This window comes from Erpetoichthys calabaricus, chromosome 1 (genome assembly GCF_900747795.2).
Source record: "Erpetoichthys calabaricus chromosome 1, fErpCal1.3, whole genome shotgun sequence".
NCBI classification, from domain to species: Eukaryota; Metazoa; Chordata; class Cladistia; order Polypteriformes; family Polypteridae; genus Erpetoichthys; species Erpetoichthys calabaricus.
The window spans coordinates 83291107-83318925 of NC_041394.2; the positions used below are offsets into that span (position 1 = coordinate 83291107).

At 38.5% G+C, this 27819-nt stretch overlaps 1 protein-coding gene across 2 annotated transcripts in view; it reads right to left on the bottom strand.

Moving 5' to 3' along the window:
- LOC114652766 (pecanex-like protein 1) overlaps positions 1-27819 on the bottom strand; it is a 149863-nt gene that overhangs the window by 13046 nt on the left and 108998 nt on the right. For both annotated transcript variants that reach the window (XM_028803094.2, XM_028803086.2), the window contains exons 22-32: positions 25192-25369; positions 24853-24961; positions 23518-23647; positions 19202-19260; positions 18266-18481; positions 14421-14674; positions 13871-14101; positions 3323-3426; positions 2956-3103; positions 1814-2044; positions 1448-1722 (exon numbers count right to left, since the gene is read on the bottom strand). In XM_028803094.2, the coding sequence (XP_028658927.1) occupies positions 1448-1722; positions 1814-2044; positions 2956-3103; positions 3323-3426; positions 13871-14101; positions 14421-14674; positions 18266-18481; positions 19202-19260; positions 23518-23647; positions 24853-24961; positions 25192-25369 (1935 nt within the window). The remainder of the gene's footprint in view (positions 1-1447; positions 1723-1813; positions 2045-2955; positions 3104-3322; positions 3427-13870; positions 14102-14420; positions 14675-18265; positions 18482-19201; positions 19261-23517; positions 23648-24852; positions 24962-25191; positions 25370-27819) is intronic.

Below are 27819 nucleotides of genomic sequence, written 5' to 3' on the forward strand. Positions count from 1 at the left end.
AAAACAATACATACTACTCTCTATACACTAAAAACTCTATAGACTACAATATATTTTATGACTTTAACCTGTTTTACATTTTTCATTAATTTAATTAACTATTCGCCTGTGTAAAGGCTTCAAAAAATTTTTATTCACCAAAGTGGATTGACAGTTAATTTTAAAAAGTTAAATCTTTGAAATATTTTTTGCCAAAAAACACTAAATAGAAAAATAATTTACTAAAACAAAATAAAAACTTAAAGCATCAGCTTCCTCTGTAGTAAGCAGTAAGGGATGCATAGTATAATTCTGTCAGCACTCTGAATCAGACTTTTACACTGAGATATCATTGTACACTCCCCCCCCAAGAGAACAGAAAGGTAACAGTGTCTGTTTACTGTATATTTTCACAACAGTGACAATTTTGAAATGAAAAGAATCCGAGAATAAATTAATAATTTGATTTTTGATTCTGGATTTTCTTTCTGTATAAATGTGCTGTCTCTCACATTTTTAGCAGAAATGAATTATGTCCTTGAATGAATATCATAGGGATGAGCCTCACCTTTCTAGCTAATACAGAATGCCTGTAAATGTGCAACTTGTCACTGTTTTTTCCTGTCAGTGCTGATTTTGCTTTCTGTTTACATTGTAAAATCTGCCATCACCATAACTCAATTGTCAGAGCAATGCTTTGATAAGGTGGTTCAAAATTTGAGAAAACTGCTTTTAAATTGTAATAAAAGTTCTAAGTTTACAATCAAAGGAAGCAGGCAAAACTATGTGGATAAATTTATACAACTAGGGACCATTCCGTAACTTGCTAGAATGGAAAGTAAAGATGCCAGGATGCCCGTTTGCTTAAACAGCTGTCATAAACTATGTGAAAGGACTCAAGGTTCTGCAGAATAAGGGGGATAGGAATTGCAATAAGAAGCAATAAGATGAATTGCTGCAAATATGCTTTAGCTATCATAACAGACACAATGTTTGCAAATGTCCGAGTACAGAAAAGGCATGCTGAAGAGAAATTTGCCATATTACAGATGTTTAGCATTTGACTGCTCAAACAGAGGCATTTTTCACTTCCACTCAAGCTATAAAAATCTTAAAGTTTTACTTCTCAGTTGAGTAAAAGACTTGTAGTGATTACTGACCAGATTGGAATTAATCACCACTGCATCAATATATATTTTATACATTCTTTTCTTTAGTCTCAATTGTGTGAGAGAAACAAAAAAAAAAAAGAAAATTACAGCAAAATTAACTAACAGGCAATATTTCCCAAATGAGCCAGGTATGTTTAATATAAAGTATGTCACTCAAATATATTTTCATATGTGCAAAAAATAAACAATCTTAAATCAGATATCTTAAGCAACATAAACTTTCACTGTGATATGCAAAACATTACATATGTTAATTACCTGCATTATGCATCCTATACAAAGAAAGTTTTTTTTACCTGTCCCAGCTGCTTATGAACCAGTTGGAAATATTTCGAAGGCTAACAGGTCCACCCCAGATTGAACGCAGCTGGCTGTGCTCTCCTGCGTACGATGTAGTAAGAGGGGATACATAAATGGGGTAGCCAATGGGTTGATCACATGAAGAGTTTATCATATTGCGCAGAGCTTGCTTAGCATTTTGAATGCTGCCACGTTCAGGATTTCTATTCCTCAAAAACACTAATTCTTGCTGCTGTCCTGCCCATAGCCCCCGAACACATTCCCGGTTTACCTTAGAAGAAAAACAAAATGTGAAAGTCATTCTAAAAGTAAAAAACAGGTAGATAATTGCTGTATATACAAATTTAAGCATTTAAGTTTACCTTGATTACTCTGAAGCTTAGAAATCTCTTATTCAACATTATAATCTTGTATTCATCGCTGCCATCATCCATTACATGGCGCAAAGCCAACAAAGAAGGCTTGTTAGTAAGAATAGCTCTACGCCATACTGGGTCACCTTCATGAGAAATAAGCATTTTTTCTTCATTAGCTGTGACTGCATCATATAGAACAATAGGATCTTCATACTCATCAGGAGATGTAAAGTGATCCTAGAGAGGGGAAAAACATGGCAAAATGTTGCTTCATTGGTGTTTAATACACATTAGGATATCACCTGCAACCTAATATTTTATTGTCCTTTAATTCGAAATAATAGTGAAGGATTTTTCTGATGGAAATAATATTGTATCAACAAAATGTTAAATTAATAGTTCACCCACAATAATTAAAAAAAAAAAAAAACAAACAAAAAAAAAAACACTTTAATTTTCTATCTGTTAATTTTTTTAATCTGCCTTATAGAAGTACAGTACAAGGAGGTAGAGCCCATCCTGACTGCGATAAACAGTAAAAGGAAACAATAAGTACTGTAATTTACATTGTATAAGGGTCTAGAACTTGCAAGAATTGTAATCTCTTTGCAAAATGAGAGGATTCTCACAAGGATTAAACAGCTAATAAGACATCAACCTTTCAACGCATGCTCCTTGGACTATCAGCAAAAAGCAGTTATGCTTAAGATGATGTACAATTCTGGCCTTCATATGTTTGTACTGCAGAACCGAAGTAAACAAGTTTTTCCCCAAAATTTACGTGCTTTTCCTATGCCTGTAATTCAATGAGACCAGCATATGTATTGCAAATCTAAAAAGTTCTACATGGATTTACGTTTTGACGGTAGAACTACATATATATACAGTATTTTGTCAATATACTTCAGTATAATCCTTTTATTTCATGTGAAAAACAAAGGAATATTTTTTGCAATTCTTTGGTATATTTTTAAATTAATAACAATTACTACGGTAATAAATGTAGTATTATGCAAATATATGTTAATCACAAATGAGAATAAATAAATTAGCAAGCATTAGGGACATTTCATTTGTAAAATATCTACTGTAAGCTTTACTGTCATTTAATAATAAGAGAACTACAATAACATCAATGTCAAATATACCTGATGCAATTTCAGAGACATGCGTACTCCAGGTGCCACAACTCTATGAAGTAGGTCCATGTCTGCAAAGACCCATTCGTCTCTAGGTGATGTGATCCGGAAGTCTCCTTTAAAGAGTGCGTGTAACCCATACAAAAAGGGTTCCAGACTGCCATAATCAAAGACCAGAAACATAAATCAGGAAACATATTACCATGAATACCATACTATAGACTGTCCACATTTAATCAGTTGCACATAATCTACTTTTAGAGAAATAATGAAAAGACAAGGTTTGCCACTATAAGGTGCATTAAAGTGTCAAAAAGATTTAATGAAGATAAAAATTCAAATTGCTCATTCTAAAGACAATAATATCCCTACCTACCTTGCAGACATACTATGTGATGCAGTGCCCAGAGCTCTGCGGCCTAGTATACACAGTCCAAAGCACAAGGTCACAGCTGGAGAGTCCCAGTTGCATTCTAGAATCTGATGAATGAATGGATAAATATAATGTCAAGTACAGTATAACTGTCCATACTGTATCAACATTACTAAAAAAAAAAAAAAAAATTCCAAAACTTACAATCCATTTGGGAAACTTGCACACTTACCAATAAAACAGCGCGCTTAAGTTTTGTTATATGTGAAAAGATCTTAGGGATTACTATTGTTTGTCATAAAGTTCTCTAACATTATTCAGAGTTGAGCAATACACAGTATGTGGAAAATCTTGCAATACATTATTGTATTGTTCTATATTGTAATGTATGTTGAAGGAGTACTCAAATAAGTAATAAAAGCCAAATATGAGATTTGATTTTTGCAGTCTGATCTGACTCAAGAAAACAACATCCATTATCGTCAGCTCTGACAATACCTCTGCTAAAAAATATTTTTTATGAGGCTAATCAACAATCCAGGGTTGCAGAGATTCAACTTGCAAATCCTTCATTAACTTATTTTCCTATAAAATGATGAAATAACAATAATATAATTAAAAAATAATGAAAAACATACAATACGAAAGCATAACTACAATAAACATGCATATACAGTGCATCCGGAAAGTATTCACAGCGCATCACTTTTTCCACATTTTGTTATGTTACAGCCTTATTCCAAAATGGATTAAATTCATTTTTTTTCCTCAGAATTCTACACACAATACTCCATAATGACAATGTGAAAAAAGTTTACTTGAGATTTTTGCAAATTTATTAAAAATAAAAAAATTGAGAAAGCACATGTACATAAGTATTCACAGCCTTTGCCATGAAGCTCAAAATTAAGCTCAGGTGCATCCTGTTTCCCCTGATAATCCTTGAGATGTTTCTGCAGCTTAATTGGAGTCCACCTGTGGTAAATTCAGTTGATTGGACATGATTTGGAAAGGCACACACCTGTCTGTATAAGGTCCTGCGACAGTTCATGTCAGAGCACAAACCAAGCATGAAGTCAAAGGAATTGTCTGTAGACCTCCGAGACAGGATTGTCTCAAGGCACAAATCTGGAGAAGGTTACAGAATAATTTCTGCTGCTTTGAAGGTCCCAATGAGCACAGTGCCTCCATCATCCGTAAGTGGAAGAAGTTTGAAACCACCAGGACTCTTCCTAGAGCTGGCTGGCTATCTAAACTGAGCGATCGGGGGAGAAGGGCCTTAGTCAGAGAGGTGACCAAGAACCCGATGGTCACTCTGTCAGAGCTCCAGAGGTCCTCTGTGGAGAGAGGAGAACCTTCCAGAAGGACAACCATCTTTGCAGCAATCCACCAATCAGGCCTGTACGGTAGAGTGGCCAGACGGAAGCCACTCCTTAGTAAAAGGCACATGGCAGCCCGCCTGGAGTTTGCCAAAAGGCACTTGAAGGACTCTCAGACCATGAGAAAGAAAATTCTCTGGTCTGATGAGACAAAGATTAAACTCTTTGGTGTGAATGCCAGGTGTCACGTTTGGAGGAAACCAGGCACCGCTCATCACCAGGCCAATACCATCCTTACAGTGAAGCATGGTGGTGGCAGCATCATGCTGTGGGAATGTTTTTCAGCGGCAGGAACTGGGAGACTAGTCAGGATAAAGGGAAAGATGACTGCAGCAATGTACAGAGACATCCTGGATGACAACCTGCTCCAGAGCGCTCTTGACCTCAGACTGGGGCGACGGCTCATCTTTCAGCAGGACAACGACCCTAAGCACACAGCCAAGATATCAAAGGAGTGGCTTCAGGACAACTCTGCGAATGTCCTTGATAGCCCAGACAGAGCCCAGACTTGAATCTAATTGAACATCTCAGGAGAGATCTTAAAATGGCTGTGCACCGACGCTTCCCATCCAACCTGATGGAGCTTGAGAGGTGCTGCAAAGAGGAATGGGCGCAACTGGCCACAATGGCGGCGCGCTTAGACGCTGCGGCTGTGTGCTCTCCGACTCAGATTGTGTTTTTTCCACCCTGCCTGGATAAATACACGTATAGCCGGCAGGATATTTTATCTATCGGTTTACGGAGCGAGAGTTGCTCAACCTCCGAGTTTCTCCGTGTCCACAACATTCCGGACGACATCGCACAAACACCAGGCTCTCCGTGGATTACAATCCCAGCTTCGAGGAGCCGGCGGCGGCGCAAAGAACGTAAACAAAAGAGGGGGTGCCGAGGTGGCGTGCTAGTGAGGCTAAGGAAGCAGCCACACAAACCACAGCTTCCAAGCATTTTCTCCTCAAATGTGAGGTCGCTGGCAAACAAACTGGACGAGTGGCAGCTGCGGATTGCAACGGAAAAGATCATCAGGGACTGCTGCATATTGCTGATCACGGAGACGTGGCTTAATCCACTCATACCGGACATGGCGATCGAGATAGCAGGCCACACAGCACACAGGCAAGACAGAACAGAGCAATCCGGTAAGAAGAGAGGAGGGGGGCTGTGCATTTATGTGAACAATAGCTGGTGCACAAATTCCACCATAGTCACCAGACACTGCTCTCCAGACGTGGAGTTTATGACAATTAAATGCAGACCCATATACCTCCCCCGTGAATTCAATGCTATACTGCTAACTGCTGTGTACATAGCACCAGATGCTAATGCTAACTCGGCTCTGGGGTTTTTGCATGACACCATCAGCAGTAAACAGAGCAAGTATCCTGAGGCTGTTCACATCATTTCTGGGGACTTTAATCATGCAGATCTGAAAGCAGTTCTCCCTCAATTCCATCAACACATAAAGTGTGCAACCAGGGGAGTAAAAACACTGGACAAGTTGTACACAAACATCAGACAGGCCTATAGGGCTAAACCCCTAGCACACCTTGGCCAGTCTGATCATACATCTCTGCTTCTAATCCCTGCAGACCTATAAATATCTGGGAGTGCAGCTGGATGATAAATTAGACTGGACTGCCAATACTGATGCGCTGTGCAAGAAAGGACAAAGCCGGTTATACTTCCTTAGAAGGCTGGCTTCCTTCAACATCTGCAATAAGATGCTGCAGATGTTCTATCAAACAGTTGTGGCGAGCGCCCTCTTCTACGCAGTGGTGTGCTGGGGAGGCAGCATTAAGAGGAAAGACGCCTCACGCCTGGACAAACTGGTGAGGAAGGCAGGCTCTATTGTTGGCATGGAGCTGGACAGTTTAACATCTGTTGCAGAGCGAAGGGCGCTCAGAAGGCTCCTATCAATTATGGAGAATCCACTGCATCCACTTAATAGTATCATCTCCAGACAGAAGAGCAGCTTCAGCGACAGACTGCTGTCACTGTCCTGCTCCACAGACAGATTGAGGAGATCGTTCCTCCCCCAAACTATGCGACTCTTTAATTCCACCAGGGGGGGTAAACGTTAATATTTAACATTATACATAGTTATTGTCTGTTTTTTTCACCTGTATTATTATCATTCTTTAATTTAATATTATTTATTGTATCAGTATGCTGCTGCTGAAGAATGTGAATTTCCCATTGGGATTAATAAAGTATCTATCTATCTATCTATCTATCTATCTATCTATCTATCTATCTATCTATGCATATACTCCCCCTCAGGAAACAAGCTCCCATTATGACCAGGACTGTTACCGTATGGCCCGAGGAGGCCTCCCAACAGTTGCAGGACTGCTTCCAGAGAACCGATTGGGAGGTTTTCTATCACCAAGACTTGGAGTACCACACTACGGCAGTCCTGGATTACATCAGGTTCTGCACGGACAACGTCACCAGGGACAGACGCATAAGGATTTATCCTAACAGGAAGCCCTGGATGACGAGGGATGTCCAGAGTCTGCTGAAAGCTAGGAATACTGCTTTCAGGTCTGGGGATGGGGCTCTTTACAGTGTAGCCAGAGCGAACCCGAAGAGAGGCATCCGAGAGGCCAAGGCAGCATACAGAAGGAGGATAGAAGATCATCTGAGGAGTAACAACACCAGGCAGGTGTGGCAGGGTGTCCAGCACATCACCGGCTACAAATCCAGCAACTCCTTGGCTGCTGAGGGAGATGCTTCTCTGGCAGAGGAGCTGAACATCTTCTTTGCCCGCTTTGAGGCGACACCAACAGCAGCTCCATCACAACAGCCTGTTCACAACAGCAATATACTCACAGTGGAAGAGTGTGAGGTGAGGCGGGTGATGAGGAAAGTGAACCCGAGGAAGGCTGCAGGACCCGACGGTGTGGCTGGACGGGTGCTGAAAGACTGTGCAGATCAACTGGCCGGAATCTTCACCAGGATTTTCAACCACTCCCTGTCCCATCCTGCCTCAAGTCCTCAATCATTGTTCCGCTGCCGAAAAAATCCAACACGAACAGTCTGAATGATTTCCGCCCAGTGGCACTCACATCTGTCATCATGAAGTGCTTTGAGAAACTGGTGCGGAGTCATATCATCGCCTGCCTGCCAGCAGACCTGGACCCATTTCAATTTGCTTACAAAGCAAAGAGATCCACGGAGGATGCTGTGGCCACAGCCCTTCATGCTGCCCTGACCCACCTGGAGCAGCAGGGGAGTTACGCCAGACTGCTCTTTGTAGACTTCAGCTCGGCGTTTAACACCATCCTCCCACAACGACTGGTGTCCAAACTGGCTGATCTGGGACTTCCATCACTCACCTGCAGTTGGATACTGGACTTCCTGTCGGGTCGCTCCCAGAGGGTCAGGCTGGGTCTCCACACATCCACTGCTCTCAGCCTCAAGACTGGGACGCCGCAGGGTTGTGTGCTCAGCCCGCTCCTCTACACCCTCTACACATATGACTGTATCCCCACTCACCATAGCAACAAGATTATAAAGTTTGCGGATGACACGACGGTGGTCGGACTCATCTCGGGCAAGGAGGGTGAGCTAGCATACAGGGACGAGGTGGAGCGACTGTCAGAGTGGTGCACAGTCAATAACCTGCTCCTCAACAACAAAAAAACAAAGGAGCTTGTTATTGACTTTAGGAAAAACAAAACTGACATCCAGCCACTCATCATTGGCGGGGCATGTGTGGAGAGGGTCCCGGTGTTCAGGTTTCTGGGTATGGAGCTGGAGGATGACCTGACCTGGAGTGCCAACACCAAGGAGCTGCTAAAGAAGGCGCAGCAGAGACTGTATTTTCTGAGAATTCTCAGAAAGAACCACCTCCCAAAAAATCTGCTCCTTGCTTTTTATCATTGTTCCATTGAGAGTGTGCTCACGTACGGACTGTGTGTGTGGTACAGCAGCTGCACTTCCTCAGAAAAGAAAGCGCTACACAGGGTCGTCAGGATAGCGGAGAGAACAACTGGTTGTACCCTCCCCACTCTGGAACACTTCTACACCTCCCGAAGCTGCAAAAAAGCAATAGACATTTCACAGGACTCATCACATCCCGGTCATTGCCTCTTCCAGCTTTTGCCATCGGGCAAGAGATACAGAGCTATGAAAACTAGGACAAACCGCCTTAAAAACAGCTTTTATCCGAAAGCAATCATGGCCGTGAACTCAAAATAAAACTGCTCCATATTATTCTTCCAATGTGCAATATAGACCGTAAGTCAACAAGTGCAATTGGTATATTTATTACTATTCGGTTTGTTTGTTATTATATTCTGTCTTTTTAACTCTTATTCCTCACACTGAGTCGATTGCACCTTCAATTTCGTTGTTCCTTTGTAAAAGTGACAATGACAATAAAGACTTGAGGCTGTAATTGCTGCCAAAGGTGCATCGACAAAGTATTGAGCAAAGGCTGTGAATACTTATGTACATGTGATTTCTCAGTTTTTTTTATTTTTAATAAATTTGCAAAAACCTCAAGTAAACTTTTTTCACGTTGTCATTATGGGGTGTTGTATGTAGAATTCGGAGGAAAAAAATGAATTTAATCCATTTTGGAATAAGGCTGTAACATAACAAAATGTGGAAAAAGTGATGCGCTGTGAATACTTTCCGGATGCACTGTATATGGTGCAGCTAGTACAAATGGTTCATAAAGTGGCTCAGGTTGTGCAATATTAGTTGTAGTGCAAGTTTACAGTGGGGTAATTATGAGTAGAAGCAGTTCTACCGGAGCATTTGATGGACTGATTGAGTGCACTTATAGCTCTTGGGATGAAACTGTTTCTGAGCCTCAAGGTCCATGCAGGAAAGGCTCTGAAGTGTTTGTCGATTGGAGAAATTCAAATAGACTGTGGCATGGCTAAGTGGAATCCATGCAGATGCTGGTGGCTATCCTTAGGCAGCAGGCGCTATAAATGTCCTCCAGGGCTGAAAGCTATATCCCGATAATCCTTTATGCTCTCTACAAAACCCACTGTAGAGCTTTCCGATCAATTGCTGTATAGCTATGATTTCCCACTCAAATACAGTGGGTTAAAATACTCTGAGTGGTGCACTGAGAGTAACAAGGCTAAAACAGCTATGGTATTTGGAATAGTTTCATTCCATTATATTGTTACAGATTGATTACAATCAAGTGAAATCACTAATGTGAATCTGAAAAAACGGAGACCAAACAGAAAAAGTAGCACTGATTTGATGCTGGGTGAAGCCAAATGGAGCAAAAAGGTGTGTAAACAAACAGGGGAAGCTGCCATGAGAATGTGTGTGGCTTCACGCCAAGTTTAGTCATTACACATTGCAATGTACGTGTTGAAACAGGCATACGCAACATTTTTGTGTATACGCACCGTTTATACATGAGGCTCCTGGTTATTCATAGGAACCTGGCTTCTAAAATGCCATGTAAACCCTTATTCTACTTAGAGAATTCAGGTTATTGGTGTCTGAGAAACCAGGTTAATTCATGTAAATTTTGCATGGCTGTTGTTCTCTGTTAGCCTGTGATTGTGTTAGTTTTGTAAACACTTTCAGCAGCCACTGGCAGAAGTTGTGGGTAACACATTAAGCGTAACATGTCTTATGTAGTCCGATTACTTTTTAAAGGAATGGGTAATCTAAAAAAATAATTATTTTATTGAACTAAAAATAGCAGCATTATTATCCCAGCAGCACTGGGTGTAAGGAAAAGCATACATACTGGTTGCAGGGCTCAATTGCACGGTCAATCAGAAGAATGTGCTGCATGCAATTCAGTAACAGAATCTTATTATTAAAGCGTCAGCTTAGTTTTCATCCAACTATTCGTTATAAATATATTGAAACGTTGTGATGTGGTGGCACAGTGGCCAGTGTTCATACTGTGAGTCACCGGTGGCATAGATCGGTGAATGTAAAAAGGGGATGGATGTTATTCACTTCACATTACATGAATGACTAAACTAATTAAAACACAAGAAAATTATCACAGGCTTCAAGTTTATTTTTGGATTCATGGCAGCAGATGATGACATTTACCTTTTTTTGTGTAGTTTTTTGATATTGAGAGCATTTTACCAAAGGAGTGCTACACATGTAAACAGATTTTTTTTTTTTTTAAAGAAACCAGGTTTCTGCCTTAACTGGGCTACTCATATTATATTATGATATTATATTATATTATTAACATCTACTGTTAAATTCTAGTTCGTAATTGTAATATTTTTATACTGTATTGAGGATTTGTTCTGTTCTGTGTATTGTATTGACCCCCTTCTTTTTGACACTCACTGCACGCCCACCCTACCTGGAAAGGGGTCTCTTTTTGAGCTGCCTTTCCCAAGGTTTTTTTCCATTTTTTCCCTACCAGGGTTTTTTTGGGAGTTTTTCCTTGTCTTCTTAGAGAGTCAAGGCTGGGGGGCTGTCAAGAGGCAGGGCCTGTTAAAGCCCGTTGTGGCACTTCTTGTGTGATTTTAGGCTATACAAAAATAAACTGTATTGTATTGTATTACTCACTTTATCCTGGTTTTAGGTGTGTATGTAAATGTATTATGATTTGGGTGGCAGCAACAATTTTAAGATAATTAGTTCTTGTAAAGGCAACATAAATACAAAAACTGCAACTGTGCTGCACAAAATTGGGAAGTCAGAGCTGGAAAGTAACCGTTATTTGACTGAATTGCTTTGCTCTAAAAGATTTCTGCATTCTTGACCATAGACTTTGCTCCATCAATCTGGGAGCAAATGGCACAAACCTAAAAAGGAATGCTCAATTGTGATGCACACAAAAGCATGGCATAATTGTTAAAGCTTTGCACTTCAAACTCTGTGTTTGTGAATTCAAATCCTGCTACTGATACTGTGTGACCATAAGCAAGTTGATTCACCTGTTTGTGCTCCAACCGGAAAAACAAAATAAATGTAACTAATTGTATCTCAAAGGTTGTAAGCTGCCTTGGATAAAGGTGTCCGACAAATGTCATTCATCAAATTTCATAGTCTAATAATCTGTAAGTTCAAATCAGTATCTGATTTAAACTTATCAATTAAACAAGGAGCAGATCCTACTGTGCACTCAACATAATGAAAGAACAATTTCTTAAAGATGTACTTTCTCTTTATTAAGTACTTATTGCAGGTTCTAAACAAACACTTCATTCCAAATGGAAAATTAAAATCAAGAAAATGTTGCCTCTCTTCTGAAATAGAACAGGTCTACACTCTGAAAAAGCCAGATGCTGCAGTACTATTTTGAAATGATTTTGATTTGTGATAAATTGTGCTTAATGAATTAATAGTTTGTTAACATCAACTATGAAGTGCACAACTCTGGTATAATTAAGAAAAGATATCAAATGGTGTTACTAGCTTGGTAAAGGTAACAAGAGTATGAGATTCACTACAAAAACTGAATGGCAATGAGGATTTGAATAATTCTGGATGATTTTTTAGAAAATATACATAGTATTCAACCACTAACCTATTCTTTGACCTGCTTTTTCTATTGCAGTGTTGCAGGGAAATGCAGCCTAAGGGTGCAATGTCCAGCACCTTTTTGAACCCATGCATTAAAGAAATCAGGGAGTTCTGGAGGCAAAATGTGCTTTTTGTTGTTTCATTTGTCTAAATGAACCCAAACAGCTTTAGTTACGTTGAGCTCATTGTTATCGGGCAACCAATCTGAAACTGTTAGTGTTCCACTGGCATTCTGATTAGGTCTTAACTGTGTTTAAATTTGGTTTGTTGTCATGACGTTATGTTTCAAAGTGCATTAGAGTCACCATTTCTAAATCTCTCTTTTGACACAGCACATTTTTTATGGTTACCTTGCCATATATCCATCTACTTGTTAAACTCCACCACTAGCCAACTTAGTGCATCTAATCACTCACTAATTTGACAGGTGTGATATGATAGAAATTTATCAGATACAGTACATGGAGTGGCTAAGGCGCCTCAAGGAGCGGTATTGGAACCAAACTTTTATGTTTTAGTATTTATTGTACTGTAAACAGTTATAGTGCTGTGAAAAATATTAGCCTTCTTCCTAATTTACTCTGTTATTGTACATTTTTAGAAATTAATATTTTCAGATCTTCAACCAAAATGTAATAGTAAAGGTCACCTAATTAAACAAGTAAAATCTTTTTCTTGTTCATACTTGTGTCATAAATTGAATTAACATAGTCATGCAAGGATATTAGGAACTGTGTGAAAAAGTAATTGCTCGATTACATTTTACAACTTGTAGTGTCAAATTTAGTTGCAGTGAGTAAAAAACTAGGCCAATTTAAAAAAAAGTTTAATTTTGATACCTTATCAGACTTTCTGATTTAGAATCACTTTTGTGTTTGCATCACCATTTTACTGTATGGTCAAACTAAGCTACAGGATAACTGGATAAAATTCACAGTTCTTTCACTTATGCCAAGGTGAACAGGATTTCAGATATCATTACATATGATTATTCTGACACAAGGAAATATTATCCATCGTTATTAGCCGTTACCATTTGTTAGCTAAAAAAAATAAAAAAATAAAAAAAAAATAGACAGATCTTGGCTGAGGCTATAGAAGCCTGCAATTCTTTTTTATTTAAAGACTCTTTGTGACTTCCCTGATAATTTTACACTGTACCTTTACAGCAATCACAGCTGGCCATTCATGGTACATTCACATATTGTAGTTCCTTCCATTTTGAGATTTTGTCTCTCACTGTGATACTGTGCCATCTCAGAGCCTTAGAAATGGCTTTGTAGACTTTCCAGACTATTAAACATAGACACATTCTTTCTTGTCTCTTTAGGAATTTAGTTTGATTGTGGCATTATGTGCTCATAGAATCTTTGTACTGCTACTGTTTCATAATCTCAAGATGAATTCAAAAATGAATAAAATTTCCATGAATATGCTGTATAAATATAAATCATGAAAAACATAAATGTGTTATTATTGAATTACCTATATCTTTGAAAGTGAGCCAAGGCCTAATGCAGCAGAAATAGATATTGCATGAGTGATTATCAAATGGAATATCAAGTTGTAAACATTGCCACATCAATAATTCTAAAATTTAACATTCTGTACAATTTAAAAAAGTGTTTTTTTAAATATTGCTTTCCATACATTATTTGCATACTTTTTGAAAGTGAACACAAATGATTACCTTTTCCCTGCGGCTGTTACAGTGCTGGATCCATTCCAGGTACACACTGCAGAAAGCTGTAAGAGTAATGCCAGCCATAATACGGTCATAGTCCTCATCTATGTTGAGGTTAAATGTTGGGTCGCTATCTACGTAAGAGGGAGCAGTGCAGGGACGGAGAGCTTCCTTAATGGTCTCATTAGCCAACCAGTCTTCCAGCTTTGGAGAGCGCATTACATAATATATAATACTCTATAAGAAGGAAAAAAACACTTTAAAATGTATTCAATAACAACAAAAACAATTATAAAGTGCTTTACATAGTCCGGGGAACCTCTCCAACCAGCACCACCAATGTGTAGAAACCACTTGGATGATGCAATGGCAGTCATATTGCAACATTACACTCACCACACATTAGCTGTTAGGTGGTGAAGGGGCGAGAGTAATAGATATTTAGAGATGGGAATGCCCTTGGGGTGGGGGTGGGGGGGTTGGTTAGAGTAGACAAAAGTTAAAAAGCATATTTATTAAAGTATCAATAATAAGATTTTGTCAACATATTATTTACCTTAACATAATATGTTATCAGGATTTTGCGAAGATCAAAAACTTGGAGCATAGAGGCTGCATTATTATCACTGATGCTGTAGCCCTCAAGAACATATTTTGTAGCAGCAACTTCCCAAGCTAGCCAGCGTTGCCCAAAGGCTGCATTGAAGGACAGCATGTGAGGAAGATGTCCAGGCTCACAGCAACAGCAGCCTTCATCCTCTTCTACTCCTTCTGTGATTGCTTCTACTTCTCTCTGCTGGCAATAAGTTCCTAAAAGAAAATAAATTTAAATTAGAAAAGCAAATTTCTAAACACATTAATTACATACCAACACTGACCATTAAATGCTTTCCAGCTAAATGTGCAGCAGCGTGTACTGAAGAGAAAGACTGTCTATAAACAAAACAGGATTTTTTTTTTGGTGTCAAAGCATGGTAAGCCCTTGGTGGGTGGGTGATCCACATAGCCTACTGGTCTCAGCCAGAAAAAAAAAAAGCTGTATGGAAATACAGCCAGGCTTACCATATATAATATGGTCAGGTGAAATGAGAGTTGTGAGACAGGCAAAAGTGGGATATATTCATTCATACTACACCTTGGCAATAGTTCTAGAATCCAGTTTCTTTGGCTTGCACTTTTTAGTTCTACAATTTACATTAAATCATTTTAATTAAAAAAAAAAAAAAGTTAAGGCAGCTTTAGTAATCCTAAATCAAATTTTAATAATGAGGCCAGTGCAATGCAAGTCCTGTTGGATGTTGAACTTTTAAGATTATGGCTTGGAGGAGCCAGTCTTCTATGAGGGCTACATCTGCAGGAGATCCAGCACCTCACTTTCAGGTCCTTGCAGAGCTGGACGATGTCTATGATCATTCTGAGGTGGTAGGCAGGAAGTGACAAGTTCGGGACTCAGTCATTATGGGGACTGAAGCACAAGTTTGCTCCAGAGTCAGAGAGTCTCGCACAGTGTGTTGCCTTTCTGGGTGCACAGGTGGGAGACCTCCCTGGAAGGGTGGATAGGCTCTTGGCCAGAGCAGGGGGGATCCAGTTGTCATTGTCCATGTTGGAACAAATTACATATATAAGGGTAGTCTGTCAGTTTTGTGATATAAATTCAAAGAATTAGGTGCTAAGCTGAGTAGCAGAACTGACAAGGTAGTCTTCTCTGAAGTTCTGCCTGTGTCATGTGCCAGTCCAGCTATGATTGAGGAGATTAGAAGGCTTAATGTGTGGCTCAAATCTGGGTGCTGGGTAGAATGGTCACTGGGATTCCTTCTGGAACAGATGGGACCTGTTCCACAGCAATGGGTTACCATCTGAACCAGAGGGGCACCAATGTATTGGGGAGGTGTATGAGTAAGTTAGTCGAGGACTGTTTAAACTAGGGAATGGTGGGGGGGATGAGAGGATGGTTGGGAGTCAGGGAGTTTAGGACAGGCCAGGATTTGAACAGTACATGAAGGAACCAACAATAATGTAAAAATAAAAGTGCATAGTAATGTAAATTCTAACCCAACGATTATATGTAAAAAGGACCAACACATTAAAAATAGCTTGCCTTAATGCTAGTGAATTGGAGTTGTATGAAGCAGAAGGAAGGCCAGAACATAAAATGATGTGGGGCTGCTGTTTATATCAAATAGATCTTAAATGCAAGTCCTTTTCAGTTTGAAAAAGAGACCTATCTTAGTGAGGACATGTGGCTTTGCCTGGGAAGTATTACGGAAAAATGCTTTACTTTAGGAGTGTGTTAGGAGCAGTAATTTCAACACATCTTTTTAGTAATATCAAAAAGGCTAATTACAGGGGGATATAAAAGTCATGGGGGACTTTAATTATCCGAATATTAACTGGGATAATCTTGCAAATGGCAAAGCACAAGAGCAGGAATTTTTAGAAGAAATCAGTGACTTTTTTTAGCATATGTTAAAGCACCAACATGGGGTGAAGCCTGTCTGGATTTAGTATTTTGTAAAAAATCAGGATAGAATTGGTATCCAAGATTGGCAGATAATTTGGAATCTATTAAATTATTACAAAAGGACTTGGGCAGCATACAGGGTTGTGGCAGATGAAATTAATGGCAGTAAATATAAGGTTTTACACACAGGAAGTAAAAATGTTAGGTTTGAATGCACAATGAGAGGTCTGAAAATTGAAAGCACACCTTATGAGAAGGATTTAGGAGTCGTAGTAGACTCCATGCTATTAACTCCCAGACCGTGTTCAGAAGCAATTAAAAAGGCAAACAGAATGTTAGGTTATATTGCATGATGCATGGAGTACAAGTCTGGAACGGTTATGCTCAAGCTTTATAATGCACTGGTGAGGCATCATCTGGAGTACTGTGTGCAGTTTTTGTCTCCAAGCTACAAAAAGAACATAGCAACACTAGAGAAGGTCCAGAGAAGAGTGACTAGGCTCATTGCTCATCCAGGGCTACAGGGGATGAATTATGAAGAAAAATTAAAAGAGCAGAGCCTTTTCAGTTTGAGCAAAAGACAATTAAGAGGTGACATGATTGAAGTGATTAAAATTATGAAGGGAATTAAGGGTAAATTTCGATCAAGCATTAGAATGTTTTTCTTTACACAGAGAATCATAGACATGTGGAATAAGCTACTAAGTAGCATGGTAAACAGTAAGACTTTAGGGACTTTCAAAACTAGACTTAAATTATTTTTAGAAGAATTGTCGAGCTTTGCTGAATGGCCCGTTCTTGTCACAGCCCACTCTCTTGGCTGAGAAGCTACCCCACAAATGAATGGCCTCAGGATGCTTTACTGTTGGTATGACACAGGACCAATGGTAGCGCTCACCTTTTCTTCTCCTGACAATTTTTTTTCTGGATGCCCCAGATAATCGGAAAGGGGATTCATCAGAGAAAATGACTTAACCCCAGTCCTCAGCAGTCTAATCCCTGTACCTTTTGCAGAATATCAGCCTGTCCTTTATGTTTTTCTTGGAGAGAAGTGGCTTCTTGCGATCCTTGACACCAGGCCATCTTCCAAAAGTCTTCGCATCATTGTGCGTGCAGATGCACTAACACCTGCCTGCTTCCATTCCTGAGGAAGCTCTGCACTGGCGGTGCTCCAATCCTGAAGCTGAATCAACTTTAGGAGACAGTCCTGGCACTTGTTGGACTTTCTTGGGCGCCCTGAAGCCTTCTTCACAACAGTAGTGGAAATGAGTTTTTTGGGATTAAGCTCATTTTCATGGGAAAGAGGGACTTTGCAATTAATTGCAATTCATCTGATCACTCTTCATAACATTCTGGAGTATATGCAAATTGCCATCATAAAAATTGAGGCAGCATATTTGTGTCATTCTCAAAACTTTTGGCCATGACTGTACAAATGTACATTATCAGCTTCACTTCTTAACATAAGTCTTTGTCGACATAGTCTAATTGCTAACTAATGCATCTTATATCACATTTTTGTAATTCTACAGTGCAGGTTTCTATTACGTAAAAACTCTTAAAAAGGAATTGTGAGTGTGGGGGATGTTAAGGTGGCAGGATAATTAAATGTTAATCTTTGTTAGAATAAGGTCTGGCTTGCTGCTTTAATCATACACTGTAGTTCATTAATGGAGCAAGCAGAACACCACCAAAGGGGAAAAGGACAAAATTGCTTGTTTATTTATGACATCAACTGATGGGAGGTTTATGCCAAGCTACTAAGATAAAAACATTTGTGTTCGTTCAGGATGTGCATACATCTATTATTTTTGCCTTTGCTAGTCCTTTCTTGTATTAATGCCAGCTTGAATACAACATCTACAGCAGTGTTACATTAAGATGGATAATACGGTCTTTGTTTTGAATTTTGAAAACAGTAAGAATATGTGACAACTCACCTCTGAATTCTAGTCCTCTTAGCTGAAAAGTGACTAATCCATTGCCAATCTCAATGATGTGCACAAGAGCATTGAGGTAGTCAGAAGCTAAAATAAAGCAATCTCCAGTACTATAGTTTCCCCAGCGCCCTAACAGAAGATCTCCACACAAGCTATGCTGCAAAGAACGTGTCAAGTGCTCATAAAAGATTGAATTCAAGTTGTTATCATCAGCTCCTGTAGAAATATAAATTATGGATGGACTTAGGCACTCGACAATGTGAACAAGAGAAATATCAATTTTTTTTTTTTGGGTAAGAAAGCAAATACTGGCTGCAAAACCATAAGAAAATAACAGAATATAAAGGGCCCCACACTAATGTAAAATTATAATAACCTTGTAATATTAATAGACAACTTAAGGAATTTTACAGTTTATCAATCTAACTTGGTTAATTAATAGCTGTCATGATACTGTACCTCGATATTAGGTCACGTCCGTCCTCTTGGAAAAAGCAACATGCTAGATTCACACACAATAAAAGGCCCATGTACGGAGTTTAGAGTGGCAGTTTACTTAACTTGAATGCATCTCTGAAAACAGTGTTCTGGAGAACATCCATATTATTATTGAAAAATATATGACAGACAAGGAGATTTTACTTAAAATAAAGCTGGATCAGAAAGCTTTAAAAGATGAAACTGCAGTTCCAGCAACTAAATGGATACAACAAAATAGTGGTAAATAGACACCGCTAGAATGGATACGTATGTATAATTTAAAAGATTTACTCTAAAAATCTGAAACATTACTCACTACAAACAAGTGAATGACACAAGGCAACATAGTATTAACCTTGTTATTTATTTGACAGGTCAAGCAATTGCTCATTAATATTTGGATTTTAATAACAGTTTTAGTTGCTGAGGCAAGCTTGCCAAAATATAAACACTAACCTGGATTTCGGTCCAGCTGTGTTGCCAATCGAGTGTTGGAATGATCCACACGTTTAGTGCTGTAGATTAGAAATAACCATTACATGAACAAAAATAACATCTAAAGATGCTACAGGTATAAAGAATACTATGTATAAATTACAAACTAATAAGGTTTTGCACAGGTGGATGCGTCTTTCAAACAAAACAACTTTTCCCCCTTATGTCAATGCTATCTTTAAACACTACAGATAATAACACATATTTTCACACTATAAAAATTAAGTGCTGAGTTAGAATGCAGTGACAGGAGACAATATATGTCTAAATGAATAAGCAAACGCAATCACTGTTCATTCATTTTCAGTATTTAACTAAAGCACTACAATGCTGTAGCATGTTAGACCTAGGAATCAGTCCTGCTAAATAAAATTCTAAGGCATGACACAGGAGACTTATACATTCACCCAACCCATTTACTGCTGTCTGATCAGTAAACCATGACAAGGTTTTTCTACTGTGAGATGGATCCTTGAATTTCTAGAGGAAACTAATGCTAACTAGGAGAACATGGTCTTTGGCTTGGGGAACAGACAGAACTTCCTCCTATGCCACAGTGCTACCTAAAATGTAATTATTGTTTCATGAAAACATTTTTGGCAGTAATGCTGTTTGGTATTTAAGAGAATATCAAGTGCATAATATTAAAGTAGGTGGTTGGTGAGGTGACTATTCTTGTATTTGAATTTTGTAACAAACTTTAAAAGATAGCACTATATAAACCCAAATTTGATGCAGATAATAAGGTATTCATCCGTAAATATTCAGGCTAGAATGCCTACAAACATTCTATGGCCAAGAAAAAAACCAAAAATATTCTGGTAAGGGTTGCTTAAGAAAACATGCAACTTGTAATTTTTATTCCACTTTATCCATTGTTTCTGCTGACATTTTCATAGCATGATTTTCAAGAAACAGGAGTTATTTTATATATATATATATATATAGTTTCACTTTTTAATTGTTATTTCCAATGCAATTTCACATATTACAATATTGCACACTTTCAATTCTATTACATTATTTGCACAAATATAAAAACTTGCAATCATTACGAAATGTTACCAACATTAATTTTTTTTGTACTCTTCTGTCATCAACTTGCCACATCAAGGAAAACTAAATGAATTTTTATTAAGTTTTCTTGAATGATTACTGTAACTTGTGTGTTTAAAAATGTTGTATGTGTTAATAATAAACTGTTCATGCATTATACTATAGAGATAAATAGGTCTGGATAAAAATAATGATTTTCTGATTATTGGTCATTTTTCATTTAAACGATCTGATATCAATTCTTAATGTCTCTAGATCTATCTACTGAATGTTTACCCTGATCAATTACTATATGTAGATTTTTGCTTATCTTGGTTTTTGGTGTTCGATACTGTAGAAGGTGCTAAAGTGCCTGTTTAGGTTTACAGAAAAATCACTTTACTATCTTGCACTTCGACACTTAAATCAGGTATGTGGACTTACTACAGAGTCAAATTGTGCATTAGTAAAGAACAACTGGAAAAAAGCAAAGCCATATGTAAGCTGTGCAACTCAAATGTTAATTTTGTTGTAACACAACAAATTTGGGAAATCATTTAACCCAACGTTACCCATTAACACAATCTCAGTTGACACCCAAAGGAGTACAGCCAAAACAATCTACACTGGAGATGGGTGGGTAGCTTCAAGCTTCCGTTTAACTCAACTCATGCCATAAAATTACAGAATCTATAAAAGTTTTTATCTGTAAAGTTAAGAGACCCTACCTACACTGTTAATGAAAATGAGGGCTTTCGATAAATGATCCAGGTTTTTGAACTGCAATACAGTAATCCCTCCTTGATCACGGGGGTTGCGTTCCAGAACCCCCCCGTGAAAGGTGAAAATCCGCGAAGTAGAAACCATATGTTTATATGGTTATTTTTATATTGTCATGCTTGGGTCACAGATTTGCACAGAAACACAGGAGGTTGTAGAGAGACAGGAACTTTATTCAAACACTGCAAACAAACATTTGTCTCTTTTTCAAAAGTTTAAACTGTGCTCCATGACAAGACAGAGATGACATTTCCGTCTCACAATTAAATGCAAACATATCTTCCTCTTCAAAGGAGTGCGCATCAGGAGCAGAGAATGTCAGAGAGAGAGAGAGAGAGAGAAAAAAGCAAACAAATCAATAGGGCTGTTTGTCTTTTAAGTATGCGAAGCACCGCCGCACAAAGCAGTTGCAAGGCAGCAGCTCATATTCCCTCTGTCAGGAGCAGAGAATGTCAGAGAGAGAGAGAGAGAGAGAGAGACAGATAAAAACAAACAATCAAAAATCAATACGTGCCCTTCGAGCTTTTAAGTATGCGAAGCACCATGCAGCATGTCGCTTCACGAAGCAGCTGCACAGAAGGGAGCAACGTGAAGGTAATCTTTCAGCATTTTTAGACGAGCGTCCGTATCGTCTAGGTGTGCGAACAGCCCCCCTGCTCACACCCCCTCCGTCAGGAGCAGAGAATGTCAGAGCGAGCGAGAGAGAGAGAAAATGTACCCGAAATTAAAAGACCCATTGTCCGCAGAAATCCGCGATATACATTTAAATATGCTTACATATAAAATCCGCGATAGAGTGAAGCCGCGAAAGTCGAAGCGCGATATAGCGAGGGATTACTGTATGCTTAAATCAACCCGAAAGCAATTGAGTGAAATTACTGTACTTTGCCTGTATGAAGATGTTAAGCAAAGCATCGTCATGTAGCTCAGACCAGTGGAGAGAGAAGCCCTAACTTACAACAGCTGAACATCCAGGGCAGCAGATTTCTACGTGACTATTGCACATTATAAACGACTGGGTTGGATGTGTTGCAGCGTGCTACATGACAATCACACCAGAAGCAACCATGCTGCTTATATACAGAGCTGCTGAGAGGACTACCTGTTGTTCCACAAACCTTTCTTGCATTTCCAATGCACTGTACCATTGCGTGACTGCATCAATAACAAGTATGTGTTTTTCCAAGTTCAATAAATGTTGCTTCTCTTAAGGCATTTAACTAGCAGTATTGCTATGGTGGAAAAAGTTTGCAATGTGCTGCACCCGGCAAAGCAAATACACAACTGTTGGAATTTTCAGAGCAGAGCTGTGATACAAAAGTGAGTGTGTACTCAAAACAGTCAGCTTGAAGTAGCTCCACAACAGCGGTGTTATCAGTCACGATGGCTGGTTCTTTTTCTTTTATGTTCCATTCATTCAATGCCGCTGTCAACAAGCATCAGCTCCAGATCCTCATTTTAAAATGCTTCCTTTTTGTCTGAGGACTGTCGGAACACAATTTTGAGACTGCTGCAAGTGAGCAACTCAAGATATGGGTAACTTGTAGAATTATAGAAAGACAAGTCTTTCTGCTGTATCTTTAACTTCGACTAATTCAAGATTTTATATGTCCAATAGGGGAATAAAGTTGGCCTCTGTTTAGTTGAAGGTTGTCTATATGAAGATTCATAACACACAAACAGGTTATTGAATAAAAATTATTATTTAAGAAGCAATGTTTGATTATTTTATAGATTGTTTATAAAGTAGATGCCATTGCATGTATTAAAATAAGGACAACCCCCCCCCCACCATAATACGTGTGGACTCTGATGTGGCGATAAAATAATGGTTAATTTTGAATGAGTGCAACGCTGTGTAAAAGTTTAAAAAAGACAGAGTGCAATGATACTTTGTTCCACATCTTCTACAAATACTGATGTTAACTATTCATTACTAATCAAGTAGTTCTTTTTAAATGTCATTCCATGATTATGCATATGTTATGAAGTTACTATGTAGACACCCTTCAAATAAAGTGTCACTGAAATTTGTCACATTAATATTCTCTATGCACGGTTAAATTCTAATAAAGCCACCACTTCAAATATATCAATGCATGCTAATTCAGTCAAGATACAATTGATATTCAATTGAACTGGAGCACTGTGAATAGGATTCGAATCGGGATCCAGCCCTAGAGGCAAACGTGTAAGCCCTCTACGTCCATAAGTACAAATAAATACTGAATGTAAATCATTTTACACTTGCAATAAAGTAGCACTCTGTGTAATCTAAATCATTCAACCACCAAAAGAGAGGATGTAAAAGCAATTTAAAGCAGAATGTTGCATCAATTATTTGGTGGAAAATAAAGAACTAGAAAGGAAGTTAATAAATTCCAGTTAAGCAGAAATAAAAACAAGTTTAAAAAAACATTAAGTGCGTAACATTTTACATAATGAAATAAAAAGCAACTTACTTATAATCCCTCTCCCAGAACTTTACTGGTCGTGTGTAGGAAGTCACAAAAACTGCACTCCCTAATACTGGGTTGAGAGGTGTAGAAAACACAGCAGACAAAATTGCCTGGATGAATAGCATTGCCGAATCTGAAGCATGAAACGTCAAGGTATGGTATAACTTTGATAGCTAACAGTTCTCGTATCTAGTGCTTTTAAAAAAATGAATGAATAATTTGGACGTGAACAATAGTTGGCTTTGTGCCCTAGGAACTATGTTATCTGAACTATTCTATAATGTTTCAATAATTATTTACCAGTCTGATGCTGATATTTTTGATCATAAAATAGGTCATTACGATAGCAACTGATGAGAAGAATTCATAATGAATTGCAGAAATACACTATTTAAGGATTCCTCTAGACTGCCTCTTTCTCTTGCACGATTTGGCTCAAAAACTAATCAGCAGATTTCATCTCATAACAGGCTTAAGTTTTGATTTTGGTATTTTTGCATCCAGGCCTTTTAGCTCTAGACCGTTCTCAAGAAACTGTGACACACAGACACATCACTGAGATATCAATGTTTTCGGTACCAGGGAAACCTAAAACAACGAGATCCGTTGAATACTGGAGAGAGAAATTTTTGATGAATCTTAAGGCACAAAGCTAAATAATATAACAGCTGATCAGAAGAATTCATGCAAACAACAAAAATAAAAGCACACATACAACTAATTGCAATTTGCTTATGGTGTACATGATTAGCAAATCTTTGGAGATTAGCTGTAGGATCCTAACAGTATACAAATATGAAAAGTGTGGTATAATTTGATTTTAACCACACAGGAGTGGTAACAAATACAGCAATGTCAAGTCAATCATTCTATAGTATAAAAATATCTATGAATTAAGGAAACTGAAGATCAATGTCAATAATCTAACAGAACTTCACCTAATTCACCACACTAGGACCAATTTACCATTGGCAATCAACTGAACCTACGTGCCCTTTAGACTGTGGAAGGAAACAGGAACATGTGGAAAGAAGCCATGTGGACACAGGGAGAACATGCAAAATCCACTCCAGGACAGCCTGGGACATGACCCTACTTGTTGTGACAGAGCAGTGCTACAACTGTGCTACCATGTGACCCAAAAGTAAAACAGCTAAAAGTAATTAAGGGATAATACAATACAGACTTTTCCAATTTAATCAGAGGTTTAGAAAATTAAAATATAAGCATCATACAAGCTTTCAGAAACTGGAAAAATTCCTTTTTCACATGACCACAGTAAACACCTTATTGAAAAAAATCAAAAATTAACAACAATTAAAAACATTTGAAGGATACGGGGCACTGCAAATGGTTGTGCAAATGCATGAAAGGCTGAGCCCCAGGTGATTTGCCAAGGTGCAATGTAGGTGAGAACAAAACGTAGCTTGTACAGTAGATCCCACAGCTGTAAGTAAAAAATAAAATCACAATGAGTTCATCTGTAAATTAACTAAAACTCTGCCCTTTGTAAAATGTATGTAAACTTTTTCTTACTAAAGACAAAAGCATTAAGGAAGACTACATGCAAGAGTAAATTAAAATTTACATTATTCCTGTGAACTAAGACCACTGCTAGAAATGGCATCATTATGTATTATAAAGGTGGCACATAAAATGCACTTCTGAGTGACTTACCTTGCTGAATACTATAGACATGAGGTAATAATCAATTAAAAAAGTTTCAGAGAAGCGTTGATAGTCACAACGGAAGAAAAGCACAGTGAAGCACAGGGTTACATATTGTTGTGAAGGTGTGCAGAATGAAGACCGTAAAAGCTTCATCCCAGCCACAGTGATGAACAGGGCACGAATACTGTGAAAAAAGAATGGATAGCAGATTAGGAAATAACCAAGGCACAAGTTTTTCAAGATGCTGGTTTGGCTAAACTAAACAGTACAGATAAATGCATTGTATTGAAATAAAATTTTAAAAAGAACAACTACTACTAACATACAAATCTAAAAAAGATGTTCCCTTTATTTAAATACCTATACAGTAATCCCTCGCTATATCGCGCTTCGACTTTCGCGGCTTCACTCTATCGTGGATTTTATATGTAAGCATATTTAAATATATATTGCGGATTTTTTGCTGGTTCGCGGATTTCTGAGGACAATGGGTCTTTTAATTTCTGGTACATGCTTCCTCAGTTGGTTTGCCCAGTAGAGGATACAGCTGCTCCTAAAAAAACGCTGAAAGATTACCTTCACATTGCTCCCTTCCGTGCAGCTGCTTTGTCAAGTGACATGCTTCCCGCACGGTGCTTCGCATACTTAAAATCTCGAATGGCACGTATTGATTTTTGATTGTTTGTTTTTCTCTGTCTCTCTCACTCTCCCTGACATTCTCTGCTCCTAATGGAGGGGGTGTGAGCAGAGGGGCTGTTCACACACTGGCCTAGAGGATATGGACGCTCCTCTAAAAAATGCTGAAAGACTACCTTCACATTGCTCCCTTCCTTCCTTGCAGCTGCTTTGTCCGGCCCTATTGATTTTTGATTGTTTGCTTTTTTCTCTCTCTCTCTCTCTGACATTCTCTGCTCCTGATGCGCACTCCTTTGAAGAGGAAGATATATTTGCATTCTTTTAATTGTGAGACGGAACTGTCATCTCTGTCTTGTCATGGAGCACAGTTTAAACTTTTGAAAAAGAGACAAATGTTTGTTTGCAGTGTTTGAATAAAGTTCCTGTCTCTCTACAACCTCCTGTGTTTCTGTGCAAATCTGTGACCCAAGCATGACAATATAAAAATAACCATATAAAACATATGGTTTCTACTTCGCGGATTTTCACCTTTCGCGGGGGGTTCTGGAATGCAACCCCCGCGATCGAGGAGGGATTAATGTACTTCACAAAATTTTCATGTGTTGTAGGAGTATTGTGTATTCCTGTAGTCACACACAGTCAAATAATCACTAATCCCTTACTTCCTAATCTCTTTTATTACTTAGGATAATCGAAAAACTCAAAAGTGTAACATTTACCTTTTCTTATTTAAATTAATAGTTTAACAGTTACAAAATCACTAAATCACATAAAAGAAAAAGAAAATGTGCTCTTAATCACATTTTTGCTAGTGTGATTCTCTCTTTTTTTTGTAGTGGAAAACTGGAGTTTTGCAGAACAAGACAGTGTGTAAACTGTACAGTGGAATGTGTGCCTGTCACATTGGATATTATGCTTAGATTTGAAATAAGTGGTAGCAACTTTAAATTATTTAAAAATAAAAATTGACCACTACCTTTTCTCTTTGCAGTTGAGGTCTGTGCTCAGGACATGTGGACTGATTTGCTTCAACCCTTTCTCTTAAGTCCAAACCAGTACTGTACCTGGGGCTTCATGTACAATGCCATCCATACAAGTCACACTAAAACATGGCGGACAGACAAAAGTGGAATTGTGCATACGCACAAATAAATTCAGATGCACAAAACTGTACGCAAGTCAACTTCCATGCATTTCTGCTCCATAAATTCCAGTCACCGTGAAATGTAATGCACGTGTACGTGCCCGCCACCCCACCCTGACTGATCCCAGAATGTCACATATTTGAATATATAAATCAATATAAATAACCCCTTTAGTTAAGTGTTTGTTAAAAGACAATGGCAAAAGCACACAAAGAAAATGAAGAATTTCACCAAACGCAAAGTTGAGGTCCTACTCAGTGAAGTGGAGGCAATGAAAAACTTACCTTTTGGTGGCTTTGGTAGTGGTATGAGCAACAAAAGGAACTTGATGGATTGACACTCAAAAGTTCAAGTTCAGAAAGTTGCACGGTGCCCGAAATTAAAAACAGGTGGTGAGATGTAAAAGTCGACAAAAAAATGCGAGTCATAGCCCACCATCTGAGTATCATATGGAAGCATTTTAGTTTACAGTGAGGTAATTGTAATCATAAGTACAAATAGTTCTACCGGGAGCACTTGACGGACTGATTCAGTGCATTTATAGCTCAAGGATGAAACTGTTTCTGAGCCTGAAGGTCCGTGTAGGAAAAGCTCTAAAGTGTTTGCCGGATGGGTTAAGTTCAAATAGACTGTGCACATGGCTGAGTGGAATTCATGCAGATGCTGGTGGCTCTCCTGAGTCAGCATGTGCTATAAATGTTTCCCAACAGATGATGTACAGCTGTGATTCCAAACAGAGATACAATGGGTTTAAATAGTGGTGCACTGAGAGTAACAATGCTAAAGCAGCTATGGTATTTGGCCATTACGTGCACCATTACATTGTTATAGAATGATTACAATCAAGTGCCTA